General features: G+C 48.5%; 1 protein-coding gene across 3 annotated transcripts in view; it reads right to left on the bottom strand.

The window, feature by feature from the left end:
• Positions 1-18393, bottom strand: part of Igf2bp1 (insulin like growth factor 2 mRNA binding protein 1) — a 42283-nt gene that overhangs the window by 8318 nt on the left and 15572 nt on the right. For 2 of the 3 annotated variants that reach the window (XM_032912619.1, XM_032912620.1), the window contains exons 3-8: positions 8648-8696; positions 8211-8262; positions 4446-4509; positions 3207-3488; positions 2286-2420; positions 533-655 (exon numbers count right to left, since the gene is read on the bottom strand). In XM_032912619.1, coding sequence (XP_032768510.1) covers positions 533-655; positions 2286-2420; positions 3207-3488; positions 4446-4509; positions 8211-8262; positions 8648-8696 — 705 coding nt within the window. The remainder of the gene's footprint in view (positions 1-532; positions 656-2285; positions 2421-3206; positions 3489-4445; positions 4510-8210; positions 8263-8647; positions 8697-18393) is intronic. The other variant, XM_032912621.1, reaches the window with a different exon arrangement.

Below are 18393 nucleotides of genomic sequence, written 5' to 3'. Positions count from 1 at the left end.
CAGGGCAGACCAACTGAGTACAGGCCCAGCAAGCATTTCTAAAGGATGCCTAACTTCTGGACAGGAGCCCGATCTCTGGCCTTCAGGTAACCAGGGCAAGGTGAGTGACCTAATCCCAACAATTCTGTCTGTGGGAACACAAGCTAATCATGAAAGGTTGTGGTCGTCAGACACTCAAATTGCCGCAGGCAGACCTCTATGTGCTGTTGTGCGGCAGAGTTACTCTGCAAACAGCTTTAAGCCCAGTACGCCCCGGCTGAAAAGAACCAGGGTTTGTGCACCTCTCACAGTGGCAGACACACCTCAAGGTCAGGCCTCACGGCAGGCTTTCGTGGTGATGCACAAATCTAGAACGTTGTGCCAAGGGGAGGTGTTAAGGTACTCCAGCCCTTATTGAGCAGGATAAAATGATCTCACCACTTCTCCAATTCGATTCATCCCAAAAAAGGGTTGTGCTAAGGCTTAGTGGCAGGTCCCCTGTACCCCACCCTGAGCTCACCACCGCTGAGGAGGAAACCACTGAGAGACTTACGAGGAGATGGTGATCTTTGTCTCTGTATCCTGCTCCACCTTCTTCAAGTTCCGCCCTTCTTTTCCAATGAGTCGCCCCACGAAGTTATTATGAGCCAGGATCTTCAGGGGAACTTCGTCTGCCCTGGGAGGAAGTGGGGGACAGCCTGATCAATGATGTCAACAAAGACCGAACTATGTTACCCAACTTACCCAACTATGCGAACCCAGAACAAACCCTGAGCCAAGCTGTCAGATCACAAACCCAGCAGAGCTCAGTGTTCGACAGAGAAATGGGGGACAAGGACTGCAGTCTGAAATTCGGGAGCCACAGTTTTATTTATGCTTGTGATCACAGGCAACAGGTACATGGTCAACACATGCAAATGGAACGTCATATGACTGCACACTAAAAACTGTGTGCACTTGGCTTGGGGATTTAGCTCAGTAGTACTGTTGTCTGTCCAGCATGAGGCCCAGGCTTCACCCCTAAGGTGAAGAAAGGACACACAATGTGCTGCTGGCATTTGCCTTCCAGTCCCAGCTGCTTGGGCTGAAGCTGGAGGATCCAGGAATTCTAGGCTGACCTAGGCAATCCGCAAACAAGCACAGCATTATTATACTAGTTGAACCCTAAAAAGAAAAGCTGTCTTAAAAAACAACAACAAAACCACTTAGACAGACATTACGGTGCACAGGAGGCAGAGAGGCAGACAGGGCTCTGTGAGTTCGAGGCCAGCCTCAAATGGAGACACTCTGTCTCAAACAAAACTAAACAAAAAACAAGTGAAAAAGGAAAACAACTAAACTTAGTGTGATGATGCTTAATTATCAGCGGACTTAGGAACACCATGAGCACAGAGCCTGTGGAAGACCCGCTCTTCTCAAAGACTGTGTGTGGGAGGTAGGGTGCTGTGAAGTTGCTGTGGAAGTCAGTGAGAAGATGAGGCAATGGATCGCTTGGAGCTTGAGTTTGTGAGCCACCCAGTATGAAGGAGGGTGAGATGTGAAGTTTGGTCCTAATAGGACAGTATCTGCTCTTAACGGTTGAGCCATCTCTCCACCCCCTGAGCCAGTCTCAAGAAAACGAGTAGAAATGGAAGCCTGGTGAGGTGGTATAGCAGAGAGCAGGGTCACAGAAGTTCAGGGCTAACCAGGGTACAGGGATCCTATCTCAAATACCCCACCCTACCACAGGACCCAGAACCAAATTATTGTAAGTGAATCCCCTGCACTGTTCTGCATTAGAGGGGCCCACAGTCAGGTCCTCACACATGCAGGCATCCACTGCATGCTACCATGCTATATTTCAACCCCTCTGTCGCTTCCCTTTCTATAGGAGCTTTGTATTTACTGACCGAGGTGACCAAAGAGTTTATAAAAGGCATAGAGGGATTTCAGCCTGACGTCTGTGCTAACACATCTACGGGCATACTCCATTCACGAAGACCCTAATGCACACACATCCATATATATACATATACATATATGCATACACAAATATAAACATCGAGTATATAAGATTTCTATACAATTATACAAGGATAAGAGCTTATCTGCCAGCTCCTACATTTGTGTACAGCCTGCGACTCTCTCCTAATCTGTTTCGCTGCTATTAACAAGTCTGAGGGTGGCCTGAGGGCGGCACATGGTTCAGCAGCAAAGTTCCTGCCTGGTAGGTGTAAAGCCCTGGCCTTCACTCTTAGTGCAGCCAAAAAAGAAAAACCAGAAAACGAAAGCCGTGTGTCGCCGTCACGAGTGCAGCTGGGTCTTACGTCTTGGTGTCCTTTGCCTCCTTGTGCATAATCTCCAAGATCATCTTACACGCCGAGGAACAGCCTTCAGGGGTCGAGTGCACACTGATGGCCTTCTCCGCAGCCCCCGCGTTCTCCTTCCTGTGCACGTCTATCCTGAGCACCACAAGGAGAAAGCTGGTTAATTGTCTCCAATAACACCGGACTTCCCCACCTCTTGTCAATTAAAAGCCTAGCGTCCACTCTCCTTAGAATGGGGCCTGTCAAGTACAGAACCAGGAAAGTCAAGAAGGGGCCTGGGAGCCACACCAGGCGTTGCTCTGCCCACCTCTAAAAGGACAATGCAGGCCACCTCACAGCTACTGGATGGGGACATTCCCCAGCTGTGTGTGACTGTACAGCTATCTTTCTCCTTCTAGTGTCCTTTTTCAAACAATGTACTGGGAGACACACTGCCCCAACGACAAGTAAATAATCGTGATTTACTGTGTATGTTAGGGATACGAGCTGAGCCGTTCTTCCCCATAACCACTGTTTATCTGTAACAACAGGAAAGCAGGTGGCCGTACTACAATGGGACATAATTACGACTTATGCCAAAGAACCCTGACCTTTTTTAAGCCAGGCTGTCCAGCTTGTGACCATCATGAAGTGGCTACTTATCCCAGAGTACCCGACCAATGGCTAACTCCCGGCTCACAGGACTGAGTATCCTGGAGCACCCTGATATGAGCAACTCTTCCTTCTAGAGACAGTGAACCCAGACCCATCTGCCTCCTCATTTGCCCAACTCTTAACACAGAGGTAACACTGGCAACAGTGACCATCCATGTCCCTTGCAACATTCCAAGGACAAAAGTGCTGATGCCCAAACCATGTGCTTCCCGGAGCTGCCCCAGGCCCACCTCTTCCCTGCATCCACCTCCCTTTCCCAACACTCACTTGGACTGAGTCTGTTTTGTGATGTTTCGGATGGTGGCACCCTCCTTGCCAATGATGGCGCCTACATACTGCGTGGGCACCAGGAGCCGGAGAGGGATGTCCACCTGCTGCTGCTTGGCTGGCGCCCCTGCTGCTACTGGTGACCCCTGCCTGGGCTGGCCTCGAGACCCGAAGCCTCCACGGCGCCCATTCTCAGGACCTTGTGCTATCTGCTCATCAGGTATGTAGGAAACCTTCAGGGCATGGTTCTCCAGTTGATGGCCATTTAGCTTCATGATGGCTCTAGGAACAGGTAGTCCAATGGTCACTCCAACTCATGCCAAACTTCCTTACCCAAAGCACCTACTGAGTTACAGATGGGAAGACACTGGGGATACTGTAGCTAACCTTCTGTCTGCCACCCCTCCATCATTATGGAACTTTCTGGTCTGTGAGAGAGAAGACACTAACGGAAAAGTAACTGATATAGCAATGCCACTTGCTTCCTTGGGATTTATTGTTCATAAAAATCTTCCAATAAAAAATAATAAAAAAAATTTCCACCTAAGACCACTGGAAGATGTTGAAGCAGGTGTGTGTGTGTGTGTGTGTGTGTGTGTGTGTGTAAACACCCTGTGACAGCCAGACAGAGCTAAAACTAATCAATGCACAACACATATTCTGACCACTTCAGGGAGCGAGACTCCCAAGGGCTAATTCCAGGGCTGAGGAGCTGGGACCTGTGGTGGTGGTGGGGACTCGAGGAACCTAGAAACGTGTCCCCAAGCTCCTAACCATCCGGCATTGCACCGGATGCAGCTGCAGTAATCCACACCCATAACCCCAATGCTCGGGAAACAGGGGCAGAATCAGGGTCTCCCTTGGCTACCAAAGTGAGTTGGAGGCCACTATGATCTCAAAAGAGAAAATATGCACACCTTTGATCTGTTTTGAACGAGGCAGTTCCCCCTCACAACCAAAAGATGGCGCCATCAACACAGGACAGGACTCTGGTGTGCCCAGGCACCCAGAGGCAATCTCTTCTCCCAGTCATCCCCCTCCCCCGCAGTGAGAAAATTCTTGTTTCTGAAACATGCCCCTAAAAGACCTTTTGTGGGATCCTGGGGCCAGCTGAACCAATCAGAAGCCAGCTGAGAATTCCAGTCTGCCTGGACCCAGCCATGGGTCCCTCCCATATTATGGGGGTCCAAGGAGAACCCGCCCCCAACCCCCTCAGAGGCCCACTTCTGAGGTACTCACTGCCTGGTCTGCTCCCGGTTAGAGTAGGTGACATTGACCACCGCCGTCTCACTCTCGGTGTTCACTGAGGAGACAACAGAACAGTCCACCAGTTAGAGCTCTGCTGACCAACCCGTCAACAGAGGACGCAGCAGGCTGACTACCAAGCTGAGAATACACTCTAGGACAGTGAAAAACAATTCAGACAACCTCCTTCACAGACACTGGAGGCTGAGCTAGAAGTCTTTCTGGCTTTCAGATGTAGCAATGGCGTAGCAAGGCAAATACCCCCCTCCTCCACGCAAATCCCAGCACTGGAGGCCGCTCACCCTGGGAACGTTAATTAGCAAACAAGCAACACCCAATGGGTGAGATTAGCCATTTACAGAGGTAACACGTCAAGAAAAAAATGGCTTTTAGTTTCCTTCTCTCAATAGCTCAAGAGATTTGGAATTATCTAAATCCATTCTGTGAGCTTCACCAGAGAAGGAATTCTGGGCTCACGTATGCTAGACTTCTTGATGGCAGACATGGGACACATCAGCATCAGACCATCACACTCATGGGTCCCAAGAAGGATTTCCGTCCAAAAGCTTGAGTTTGTTTTGTTTTAAGATTTTTTTTAAATTTAATGTATATGAGTGCTCTATCTGCATGTACACCTGCAGGCCAGCAGAGGGCATCAGAAACCATTGTAGATGGTTGTGAGCCACCACGTGGTTGATGGGAATTGAACTTAGGACCAAACTTGGATTTATTATTTATTATTCATCAATTCATTTTGCATCGCTGGAGATTAAACCCAGGGCCTTTACACATGCTACACTCTACTAATAAGCCTTGTGAGTCAGGGACTCACTAAACGCCACAGGCTGGCGTGGAGCTAAGGATGACCTTGACCACCACCAGGAGAAGGACTAACCCACCTCAGTAGAGGGTGGAGCTACTACATTTAAAAGAAGAGAAAGAACTTCAGGCAAAGCATCACAGCGTGTACCTGCGGTCTCGGCACTTGGGAGATGAAAGAGGAAAGTTCAAGACTATACTGTACTTTTAAAGGTGGCTTTAATAAAAAAAGAAAAAAGAAAAGAAAAGGAAAGGAAAAAAAGAGAAAGAGAAAGAGACGACTCAGTGGCCAAGAGCACTGGCTGCTCACCCACAGGTCACAGTTCAATCCCAGCACCCACATGGCAGGCAGATCATAACCTTCAGTATCTCTGTTTCCAAGGAATCAGCCGCCACCCTCTGGCCTCTTTGGGCACTGCACACATGGTGAACAGGGAGAAAACTGGCTGAGATCTCCCCCGCAGCCTGGGCTGAGTGAGTACAAGACCAGCCAGGACTACACTGCAAGGGTCTGCCTGCGAAGAAAGCCTGACAGAGCTGACAGAGCGGACAGAGCTCAGTGTGGCGGCTGCAGGATGACGATTGCCGGACAGGACTGTTTCTGAGGCCAACCTGGGGTTTGTAGGTTTGTGGCTCCTTTTATGCTTTTTTAATCACTGAAAACTATTTCAGGTCTGCCTGTGTTCACACGAGTAGAGGTCAGAGGACAACTTAGAGTCAGCTCCCTCTACCCACCACGTGGGTTCCAGGGATAGAGTGAGGTGGTCAGCCGGGCAGAGCCTGTCGTTCACAGCACAGACAGCCGCCACCTCAGTGAGCGGCTACCCAGTCTGTCTAATTTATGAGCCTCACTGCAGCAGGGCTGGGCGACAGCCACCAGCACCTTCAGCTACGCCCTGGCGTGTAAGGTGAAAGGCCAGCTAGGTTAGGGCAGAGAATGCCGCAGGTACTGCTTACCCTTCCCACAGAGAATTTACAAATGAACACAGACCTCACACTGCTGCTGCTTTCACAAGTGGGCTGCTACCCTGTTCACACGGAAGAAAGGCACTGATCCTGTGCCTTCCCAACACACATCAGGCACAATGGAATACTATTTGCTGTAAAAATTTGAAATACTGTCATCCGAGACAACCAGCTGGAAGCAGATTACGCAGTTAAATTAAATAAGCAGGTTCTGAAGGACAAGAAACCCTGTGCTCTCAGGAACATGAAACAGGGAAAGAGTGAAGACCAGAAGAAGGAAACAGTGGAGAAAGGGAGGTCAAAGGAGAGGAAACCACAGAAAAAAGGGGACGAAAGAGAAGGAAGACTGGAGGGGGAGGAGTCTCACTGAACGGAGAATATGGATTATAGGGAAGGAGGCCCCAGAAGAGCTGACTGGTGAGCAGAGTGACAGACAGACAGACAGACAGACAGACAGAAGAGTGCATCAGGAGTGCTCCTTTCTACGTGGTATGATAGCAACAGACCACACTGCCCTATGAACTTCAGAGAGTGACAAGATTTTAAATGTTTTCACCAAGAAGCGACTGAGGAGACTGACAGGCCTGCCTCAATTGAAGCAGGCCATGCTACCCATGAACATGCAATGTTCCTGGGTTGGCTTTTGTAAAAAAAAACAAAAAAACAAAAAAATCTAAAACAGCCTCATGTTGGGGTGTGCAACCAAACCACTCCAAACTCATTTCCTCTGGAAAAGATTTACACTAGAAGCAGAAGACCTCGAAATCACATCTAATACTTTTTACAGCTTAGGATTCCTACACTTCCCTCTGTGAACCCAATAGCAAAAAGGTTTTGCCTGCCCATCAAACTATTAAGGAATAAACTTTTTTCAAACTTGTCCTTCATTTTGATTTTATGTGGAACTGAAATTACAGATGGCTGTGAGCCACCTCTGAGGGCTAGAAATCAAATCTGGGTCTCTGGAAGAATAGCCAGTGTCCTTAATCACTGAACCATCTCTGCAGCCCTCTCCCACCCCCATCCCATGTGCGTGTGTGTGTATGTATGTATGTATGTATGTATGTATGTATGTATGTGTGTATGTATGTTTCTCCATGTAGCCCTGGCTCTTCTGGAACTCACTCTTGTAGACCCACTGAAGTGCTGAGATAGATGTGTCTACTAACACACCCAGAAGGACTTTTTCCTTTTACAGACAAGGTCTCTCAGACTGGAGAGAGGGCTCAGTGGTTAAGAGCACCACCTGCTCTTCCGGAGGTCCTGAGTTCAATTCCCAGCAACCACATGGTGGCTCACAACCACTTATAATGAGGTCTGAGATGCCCTCTTCTGACATGCAGGTACACGTGCAGATAGAGCACTTGTTCATTAAGTAAATAAAAATAGTAAAAAAAAAAAAAAAAAAAGAAGAAGAAGAAGAAGAAGAAGAAGAAGACAAGGACAAGGTCTATGTACTGCAGGTCTATGTACATAAGGCTGGCCTCACACTCACAGAACTCTTCCTGCCTCTCAAAGCTGAAACTAAATAAATGCACCCAGCCCCTACAAGTTTCTGTTCTTAAATTACTGAACTATTGTGATTCTTGTAAGCTTGGGACTGAGACTCCTCACTGAGAAAGAGTAATGAGGCTGGGTGTGGTGGTATCCCGGGGCTTTAATCCCAACACTTAGGCGACAGAGGCTGTCAGATCGAAGTTTCAGGCCAGCCTGATCTAAACTACAAGCTCTACATTGCAAGTTCCAGGCCAGCCAAGGCTACCCTGCGAGAGCCTGTCTTACTAAAAACAAGAAGGAAAAAGGTGTTCAGACTGCTCATCACACAGTAGTCCAGTTTCATGGTTCCACCCACAGAAGGACGAATGCTGGAACCAGTGTCCAGCACGTGTGCTATGCCCATCTGTGTTCCCAATGGATCTGATCACAGAACTGCCTGGTGCTGAGCCACTTTGCTCCTGTCCGGCCGGGTCTTACCTTGCTCACAGTTCTCCACTGTGCCGTACTGAGCCAGAAGGCTATCCAGCACCTGGAGAGGGAGAGAAAAGGTGTCTGAGCATCCTGGGGTCTGAATACCCCCACCCCAAAGCTCTGGGGCACCAGCAGGAACCAGACATTTGGTCCCGAAATTCCATCCCTTAGGGCCCGACACTCGATGCATCGTCAGTGTTGCAGGAATGCACCTGACTCTGGGCTAAGGGCCTTTTTGGAGCAGATTCAGATTTCTGCCATCAGAAAGTTCTAGAAACACTCTTCCTACCTCCTTAATGGCTCTCGCACCAGAGCATGAGTGAAAAATGAGACCCTATTAACCTCACACCCAGTGGAGACTAGTTATTCCTACCAACTCAGTCGGACAGAGTCCCACGACCAGTCTCCACCCAACCTGTGCATTAACCTCTCCAAACACGTACTTCCCATCGGAGCTGAGGTGGAATATTCCGGATCTGTATTTTCCGACTCCTGAAAAGAAAGGAAAAGAATGATTTAGACAATTCCAGATGCTTTAGGCCCAAGACTCGGCAGTTTCTAGTCCTGTCCCAGTTTGTTATCTCACTAAAATCATAAGATGGTGGCTTCCTCCCCACTGCTAGGGACAGAATCTGCACATGCTAGATCTCCAGCCCATAAAACAGCACCCTAAACCAGGAGGGTGGCATGTGCCTTTAATCCAAGCTCTTAAGAGGCAGAGGCAGGCAGGTCTCTGTGAGTTCCAGGCCAACTTGATCTCCATAGTTAAAGCACAGCCAGAATAAAGAGTAAAACCTCACCTCAGGAAAAAACAAAAACAAAAAACAAAAAACAAAACAAAAAAAATGAAAAAACCCAACAAGGATGCAGATTTTAGAGCAGATGAGGCTTTACCTGACAGCGGTCAGAGAGGAACTCAGAATCAGAGGTCCTCAGCATAATGACAGCAAAAGAGCAAACACACCGTTTTGATGCTTGCTACGGCTTAGCTTTCTACGAACTTCTCTCTCCATCACAACAAAGTCAGGAGACAGGAGAAAGGGGGTCTGGGGCTCTTACAGGACTGAAGTCCCACTCTTCAGGCTCACAACTGCCTGAACCCCAGCTCACTTCAGGCACCTGACTCACTGGTTACATACTCACACACATGTAACTTAAAATAAAGCAAATCCGTCAGGTAAGACAGTAACTATGAGTTAATCTAAGACCTCTTTAGCTGGCACCTTCTTCAAGCTCTCCTTTGCTCCCAGGGCTAGGGCACAGCAATGAACAAAAGAGGCGGGATGCCTGGCCCAGGTGCTCACGTTGTATTAGAGGAAACAATACATGTGAACAATTGCATAAGATAATAGTACAGTGGTTAAGCCCTTGGCACAGCTAGGGATCTAAACCACTTATTAGCACTGATCTTGAGAAGATTACTTAACTTCTTTGAGCCCCGGTCTCCCCTTTGTACAACAGGAGTAATACCCATTCACAGGTAGCAGGTGGCATTAGATAGTATTTGTAAGGCGCTTAGTAGAGATGTGGAGTGAGTCCTTAGAGTGTAACAATAGATGAATCTACGAATGGTTAAGGTTCTCCAGAGTGATCGACACACACACAGCCCAGCATCAGGACCACCTTTTTTCTCCCAGGTGACTGACTATATACTTTATACTTACTCTATCCCAGGCTTCAAATAGCTCTGAAAAAAGTTGATTTCCCTTGAGGAATGCAGGTTCAGGGCTAAGGCCCAGAGCAACCCAGAGAGACTGCTAAACACCGAAATCAATACCTTAATCCTGGAGTTTAAGACATTTAAATCGACTTGATGTGTTAGTCAATTGTCATTTAGATCTCTGTATGTCTTTGATCCCGCACAAACCCTTAGTTCAAAGACAAGGCCCTGGGTTGGAAAGGCGGCTGTACTGGATCAGAGTACTGGATGCTCTTCTAGGAGCAGGATTTAATTGCCAGCACACTGGGGTGGGTCACAACCTTCTCCAGAGGGAGATCATATGCCCTCTCCTGGCCCCCACAGACACTGCGTGAACGCGGCGCACAGGTATACTCAGAGGCAAATGCCAGTGTACAGTGTAAAATAATGCTGAGTCACGTACGCTCTGCCCTCAGCGGCCGACAAGAGGAGCTGGTATCCAGCTGTGGGGTGGGACAAGCAAAAAGGAACGCAGTGTCCTAACTGAATTTGTGCTGGCCTTAGCTGGCCAGGCAGTCTCTACCAAAGCAGAGAGATAGAAGGGGCTCTGGGATCCATCCACTTTAGTGGGAAATTCTGAGAAGGACAATTCTTTATCTACCAGGTACAGCAAAGAACATCTGAGTGGAGCGGTGGTGGCTGCGGCTCCTCTAGCTATGTCAGCCTGACCCTAACCCAACCTCTTTTTTTCTCCCCAAACCCAGCACTTAGGAGGCAGAGGCAGGCGGATCTCTATGAGTTCCAGGTCAGCCTAATCTACACTATGAGTCCCAAGACAGCCAAGATTATACAGAGAAATCCGGTCTTGAAAAAGAAAAAATGGATCTGCTTGGATGAAACAGATTGGGCTGGGCCTGAAGGCATGAGCCATGATCTCAACAGTCTAAAGCACGATGCATGCAGTCAACAGTCTAAAGCACGATGCATGCGGTCAACAGTCTAAAGCACGATGCATGCGGTCAACAGTCTAAAGCACGATGCATGCGGTCAACAGTCTAAAGCATGATGCATGATCTCAACAGTCTAAAGCACGATGCATGCAATCAACAGTCTAAAGCACGATGCATGCAGGTCAACAGTCTAAAGCACGATGCATCGGGTCAACAGTCTAAAGCACGATGCATGATCTCAACAGTCTAAAGCATGATGCATGATCTCAACAGTCTAAAGCACGATGCATTCGGTCAACAGTCTAAAGCATGATGCATGCAGTCAACAGTCTAAAGCATGTTGCATGCGTAGGCCAGTCAGGAGGCGACACTGTAGTGACAGCAAAAGGAAGAAAGACAGATGGATGTAACTCAGTGTGCACAACACAAAGCCAGACAAGTTCTAGCACTTAACGGATAGGCAAGCAGGGTGTCAAACCCCTGTAATTCCAGCACCCACAGTACTGGCAGGAGAATCAGAAAGTCAATGCCCGGGGTTGGGGATTTGGCTCAGTGGTAGAGCACTTGCCTAGGAAGCGCAAGGTCCTGGGTTCGGTCCCCAGCCCCGGAAAAAAAAAAAAAAAAAGAAAAAAAGAAAGTCAATGCCCAATCCAGCTATGTCAGACGTGCTGTGCTGTCAGACACACACGCATGAGAAACCAACAAGCCCATTTCTGAGTCCTTAGACCTCTCCCATCAGGTACCAAATACAAGGATTGGTCAAAAGGCAGCCTTGGCACTCCCTGATACGGGTTTCCCACAAAACACCTTTGTGACCAAATAGACTTGAGTATGTTCAGATGGGTGAAGAATCTGGGGAAAATGAACACTGCCTCGGTTTAACAGCAGGAGTAGCCCAGCCCAGGACACCTCCTTCCCAGCAAATGCTTTTGGATGGAGGGGAGGTGAGGGCTGCATCTAGGAAAAAACAAGGTGTAAAGCAACCCTAATACAGGAGCCTAGTTTGAAACAGCCCATTAGTGCAATCCCAGGTCAAAGGCCGAAACTTGCCTGTCCAAACTCGGTTTGGGGCCTTCTATCCAGGAGGGCAGGAGCAGGGTGGTGGCAGTGAAACCCAACCTCTGCAAGGATGTTAATCCACATCCAGAGAGCAATGGCAGGCAGATTGGCTGGAATGTCTGGAATGTTCCAGGAGAGGGAAGGGGAGGAGGGCAGGTCTACCCAACCAATGAAAGAAAGACATCCCAGCAGCCCTCCCTCACCCCTCTAGGGCACACACCCCATCCTGGGAACCCACTCTAGGCTCCTCCCAGGCTCCCTTTTCAGCAAAGCCCCCAGCCCTGATTAAAACACGGGATGGTCTGAAGAGCTGAGGCGTCCAAGAACCTTTGTCTCCTAAGCCTGGTTTCCACGGAGGGTGGTGCTATCTAATTCCTTTCAGGCCCATACCTCACAGTGATGCTGGGACCAGTATCTAAATGTCCTTGCTTACACTACAACCCCTTCGGATAACTTACTCCTCCCACCTAGGAGAGGCCCAGAGGTGGCTGGGTTAGGCTGCTGTGCTGAGTGAGGGCTCACAGTGGCTCTAAATCTGTGGTTTGCAACTCTTTGGGGAACCACAGAACATCCTTTCAGGGGGGGTCACCTAGGAGCATCTGAACCGGTGTACATTACAATTCATAACAGTAGCAAAATTAGCTGTGAAGTAGCAACAAAGAGAATTTTGTGGTTGGAGGTCACCACGACATGAGGATCTGTATTAAAGTGTCCCCTCATAGGAAGGTTGAGAACCACTGACTTAGAGGTTCCTGATGGACGGTGGGGAGCACAACTCCCACTTCCCCCTGGTTTCTCCTAGTGGAAGCTAAGTCCGACAAGTCCCTGACATTATTCTAAAGGAAACTCGAAGGCAGGGTAGAGGGACAGCGACAGTCATTACAGAATCTAAATAAATGTGTTCGCAATGAAGGAGAAAGAAATCGTATAAAATAATCACTATGCACAAGCCCCACGTGACTCAAGTCTTCCACTCCTCCACCTCGGCTACCCTGACCCTGCTTCAATAAATCAGGGTCTACCAACGCCAGTGCGTATGCCCTACAGGTAAAAGGGCATCACACCAGAGCACTTTCTTCATGCCTGGAAGGCCAAGCCCCAGTCCAGCAAGGAGAGGGGACCATGAGAAACTCATTAACTGCCCTGACCCTCTAGCAACTAAACCTGTTGAAGAGATTGAACTGCCAGCAGTGGCCATTAAAGGCAATGATTACAACAGTCAAAATGGGGGTTGGGGATTTAGCTCAGTGGTAGAGCGCTTGCCTAGCATGCGCAAGGCCCTGAGTTCGCAAGGCCCTGAGTTCGGTCCCCAGCTCCGAAAAAAAGAAAAGAAAAAACAAAACAACAACAAAAAAACAACAACAACAACAACAACAAAAAAAAACCACAGTCAAAATGGCTCCTTAGTGCCAACAGCCTGCAGCTTTCTCACTTCTGTGCCACTGCATAGCCAACCTGGGAATGTGAGGACTGGGGAGGTCAAGCCAGGGGAAAACAGGCCAGGGGAGATGTAAAGAGGCAGAAAGGTAAAAGAACATGCCATACATCCATTACACAGTAGGCATACATGGGGGTAGGGGGTGGCTGAGGTTAGGCGTGTCCACCAGCTCCATTTTGTAGAACTGCATGTGCTATCCATGGCTTTGTTTAACAGTCCAGGGCCCTGAGATTAAGATACACAATGAATATCTTGTCTGCATTTCATAATCACTAAACGCCAAAGCCAGGAGTAGAACCAAAGCTCCATCTAATTTCCTTTTGTTTGTTTTGGGTTTCTTGTTTGCTTTTTTTTTTTTTTTTTTTTGAGTCTTTTTTCTGTGTAGCCCTCAGCTGTTCTATGTAGACCAGGCTTGCCTCCGACTTCCAGTGTGCTGGGCAGTGCTGAATTAAAGGCATGTTTCGCCACACCCACCCAGCCGGAGGCGATTAATTTACTTTCCCAGACGTATAGTTTTAATTTTGTTAAAAAATCATTTTTCTAGCATACTAGAAACATGGGTTAAATGACGTTAAGATAATATTATCTGTTTTGTTTTGAAACAAACTTCTATACACTGGAATTACAAGCAAGGATGTGCTACAATGTCTGGGGTCCCAGGTGTCAAGGTCAGGGCTTTGGGATTCTAGCTATTCCCCCAGTCCCACCCCACTCCTTTGTTTTTCCATGTGCACTGAACTCTGTAGCCCAGGCTAGCCTCCAACTCAGAACAATCACCCAGCCTCAGCCTCACTGAGTCTCCTGAGACACTATACTCTCCTTGTTCTTTTAAGGATATAAGGATTGCAGAGCGCTCTCTTAAAAGGTTGTTTATTTTATGTGTGTGAACCAGCACACAAATAAATGCTGAACACATGTGATGAGGTGATGAGGCAGAGAGGGTCTCAGATACCCCAGAACCAGTTACGGGTGGCTCTAAGCAGCCATACCATACGGATGCTGGGAACTGACCCCGATCCTCTGGATGAGCAGTAAGTGGTCTTAACTCCTGAGCCATCTTTCTTATTCACTGAGAAAGCGCCCCCTTCACTTCCATACCCAGAGCAGAAGCACTGATGGCTTCTCCTCCCTAGACTAAGTTCCCTTAAACCACAGTGGTGAAAGCTAGATGAGGCGGGGGAGGGTGGTGGTGACATTTTAGAATCCAGTCAATCTGCTTTTATCTCCTTGGAAACAAGGTTGAACTGGGAACTCCACACCCACCCCACCCCAAGGCCAAGCTGTGCCTCTGCCTGTGGTCTCCTCAAGTCAAGCCTTGACTCTCTGGGGAACCGGACCATTCCCCACCCCACAAGGGGGTGGGGGTGGGGTAGGATTAGCTCATCTCAAGTGTCTTGTGTCCCCAGACAGGGATTTGCCAGTCTACCTACTAGCAACTTACCTTACTAGAGGGATTTCCTGTACATGAACGGTCTAAGTAACTGTTAGCTTTTCTTCTTTTTAGGAACATGGTAAAAGCTAAGAACACTGAAGCTGGAGAGATGGCTCAGTGGTTAAGAGCACTGACTGGTCTCCCAGAGGTCCTGGGTTCAAATCCCAGCAACCACATGGTGGCTCGCAACCATCTGTAATGAGATCTGATGCCCTCTTCTGGTGTGTCTGAAGACAGTGACAGTGTATTCCTATATATAATTAAATAAATCTTAAAAAAAAAAAAAAAAAAAACCTCCTGACAGCCAACCATGGTGGCACACACGCCTTTAATCCCAGCACTCAGAAGGCAGAGGCAGGTGGATCCCTTAGTTCAAGGCCAGCCTCGTCTACATAGCGAGACCCTATCCAGCCAAAAGCAACCCCACAGGGATGCTCAAATCTGTATATATGCCATGCTACCTAAACCAGCAAAAAGCTGGATACTGGGGCTCAGTTGTACCTACAATCTCACTGCTCCTAACACACGGTGGGACACTGAGGAGTCCCTAAAGCCCCTAGATCTTGAGTGAAGGGAGAGAAAATAGACAGTCTCAACAAGGCCAGAACTGTTCCTCAAAGTTGTCCATTGACCTCCACACACACCTGCTGCATACACTAAGAAGTTTTTAAACAAAATGTAGAAAATTGGCTTCCATGACTTTCCTTGACATTTATGGAAAGAGTCCAACTACTGGAGCCTTCTAATTCCACGGGCTATTTTGGTGGTTTCCATGTGCTGTGGAAACCACTAACCATCTAGACTCTGAGGACCTCCAACATGACCAGGTGCAACTGAAGAAATGAATCATTATTTTACTTTAAGGGTTACTATAACATCTAATTCTCTATGTCATTGTTCAACATTAAGTCTATTTTTAACTGTGAACGCCAGAGGACACTGAATGCCCTGCAGGGGAGTCATGAGCCACCAGCCATGCAAACTGCGAGAGCTGTGTGCAACTTCTTGTTGCTGCTTTTGTTCTGAGACGGGAGCTCTAGCCGTACTGGAACTTGGCAGACCAGGATGGCCTTGAACTTAAAGATCCACTGGGCTCTGCCTCCCAAGTGCTAGGATTAAAGGCATGGGCCACCACTACCTAGCTGCAGGATGCACTCCCCCAAAACCCCCCAGCTGAGGACCGAACCCAGGGCCTTGCAAGCGCTCTACCACTGAGCTAAATCCCCAACCCCTGCAGGATGCACTCTTAACGGAGTTGTCTCTACTCCTCACTGTACATTTAGCTGGTACCACCTCTAATGAACACTTCTCATACTTATTTATTTTGTGTTTGAGACGGGAGGGAGGGACAGACACACAGAGACATACACACTGCTCATGCGTGGAGGTCAGAGGACAACTGTCTAGAATTTGTGGTTTCTGAAGAGCCAAACTGGGGTCAGCAGACTTGGTGGCAGGTGCCTTTGATCCACTAAACCACCTCACCAGACATCTCTATTTGCTCTGTGCAGTATGAAACGTGCCAGGTTCCTGACATTAGTTATCTCCTCCAAAACCAGGAAAAAAGTATTCCTGTCATCACAATATTGATTCCATGTTGGAATGATCTTTCTGATATATTTGGTAAAAAATATCTAAGAGCTGGCTGTGGTGGCTCACACCCAAGACAGCTGAAGGAGCTATAGTAAACCTGCAACCCCGGCACTGAGGCGCCAGGCCAGGCCTGGGCTACTCACTGAAGTCCTTTAAAAATAAGGGGGGAAAAAGATAACACATGAAGTTCTTATTCCACTTGTGCATATATGCGGCACACTCACTCAGACAGAGTCTCGGGATGTCGCCTAGGCTGGCGTGAACTGCCAATAGTTTTACTTCAGCCTCCAGAGGGCTGTGGTTACAGGATTACAGGCACGTGCCACCACCCACTCACCTAGCCTTACTGAAATGTGGAGACTGTAATTCAAAACTTGCATGTGTGAATTACACACTAACAGTTTTTGTGTCTCTTGGTTCCTCGAGTGCTTTCCGCTTTATCGTTGCTCCGTGGTGCTGGACATTGTCAAACTGTGCGAGCAGACCGTGCGGGCGAATGGCCTTGCTCTCAAGAGTTTCCAGCCCAGTGGTGTCCACCGGGCCAGCTTGCTGTCTTGGGAGCAGACGGGCTGGCTGGGGGCATAGTGACGGTGTCTACTAGGCAGGTGATTCTGCTGCTTTTACAAAAGGACCCTAAGTGACTAACCCAGGAACCAAAGCACCCTTTCCCGCTCAGAGTCTGCTCATCACTGGCTCTTCCAGAGATGTCCTTGGTGTTCCAGATCATCAGACTGTCAATACTACCTTCCCGACCTTCTTCACCACATACAAATCAGAGAGCTGGTATCAAAGCAGGTGCTGGAAGACTCTGGAAAACTTGTAAAGGGGGCCGGCCTGGCACGCTCCAGGCCAGGCAGTGGCTGAGAAAAGGGTGGTGCTGGGAAGGAAGGCGGAACTGGCTCCATGCCCAGGGCTTCATGCCAGGATGATCCAGAGGTAGGTAGGGCAGCCAGACAGGCCAGGCAGCCAGCCGGCGGGCCCTCTACTGAGCTACGGGCCCTCTACTGAGCTACGGGTTAGGACTGAAAAAGTGACCTAGGAAGAGGACTGGAACCAAGGCAAATGCCATTACCAGCACAAGGAAGTAGAGAGGGGGCGGGGGAGGGAGGAAAGGGGGTGGAGGGGGAGAGAGAGAGCGAGAGAGCGAGAGAGTGAGAGAGAGCCGCACTCTTGCGCCTAGAAGGCAGAGATACCACTGGAATACACCTATGTGCACACTGCCTTTAAAAGACTTGCTAAAGTTTATTTGTTTTGTGTGTGTATGGGGTGGTACACGTGCTACAACATGCATGTGGAGTTGGATGACATGTTCAAATAGGTTTGGCTCTTTCAGGATGTGGGTCCTGGGGTTCAAACTGGGGTCATCAGGTTTGGCAGCAAAAGCCTTTGAGCTTTAAATGTACATTGCACACACACACACAAACACACACAGACACGCACACTGTCCCATGTGTACCCTGATCCCTAAGGCAATGCTAGATAGAAGAAAGAAATGCCCTCTGGAAGCTTTTCTGGGCTTAATCGTAATTTCCTCTCCTCTGGAAGGGCCTTCACATGTGTGTTTAATGCCAAATCGGGGTCTGAGGAACTCATGGGCTTCTTATAGAACATGGTACTTACATACCTGTTGCTACCAAGAAGTTTTGGTTAAGGGGAATGAGTCACTGTTTCAGAGCAGAGAGAAGAGGACACCTAAATGGACACAATAAACTGTCCCCTCATTTCACAGACACAGAGGTCAAGGCTCAGAGGAAACAGGACTAGCCGACTTGGGAGAGGGACTAGAACTCAGCTCTCCAGGCTGGTATGTGCTCATGTCACCAAACAGCGCTGCGTGTTCACAGACAAGTTAACACAGCAGAAGCCATTAGTGCCTGACGTTAAGAGCAGGAAAAATGCCCGTATTTTGTATGGTTAAATGCTTGCCAACTGGCTTTTAACTGCATGCGGCTCTAATTTGGGCACCAGATTTAATTTGCAGAATAGCTAACTGCCCTATAACACGGCTGGGTGGCTGTCAGAGATCTGTTACGGAGGGGAAAGGGTAGTCACCAAAGCTCTTCTCTTACAAGCTCCAT

Source organism: Rattus rattus, chromosome 9 (assembly GCF_011064425.1).
Source record: "Rattus rattus isolate New Zealand chromosome 9, Rrattus_CSIRO_v1, whole genome shotgun sequence".
NCBI classification, from domain to species: domain Eukaryota; kingdom Metazoa; phylum Chordata; class Mammalia; order Rodentia; family Muridae; genus Rattus; species Rattus rattus.
Note: the sequence above shows the minus strand (reverse complement) of the source record. Positions and strands in the feature narration are given on the sequence as shown.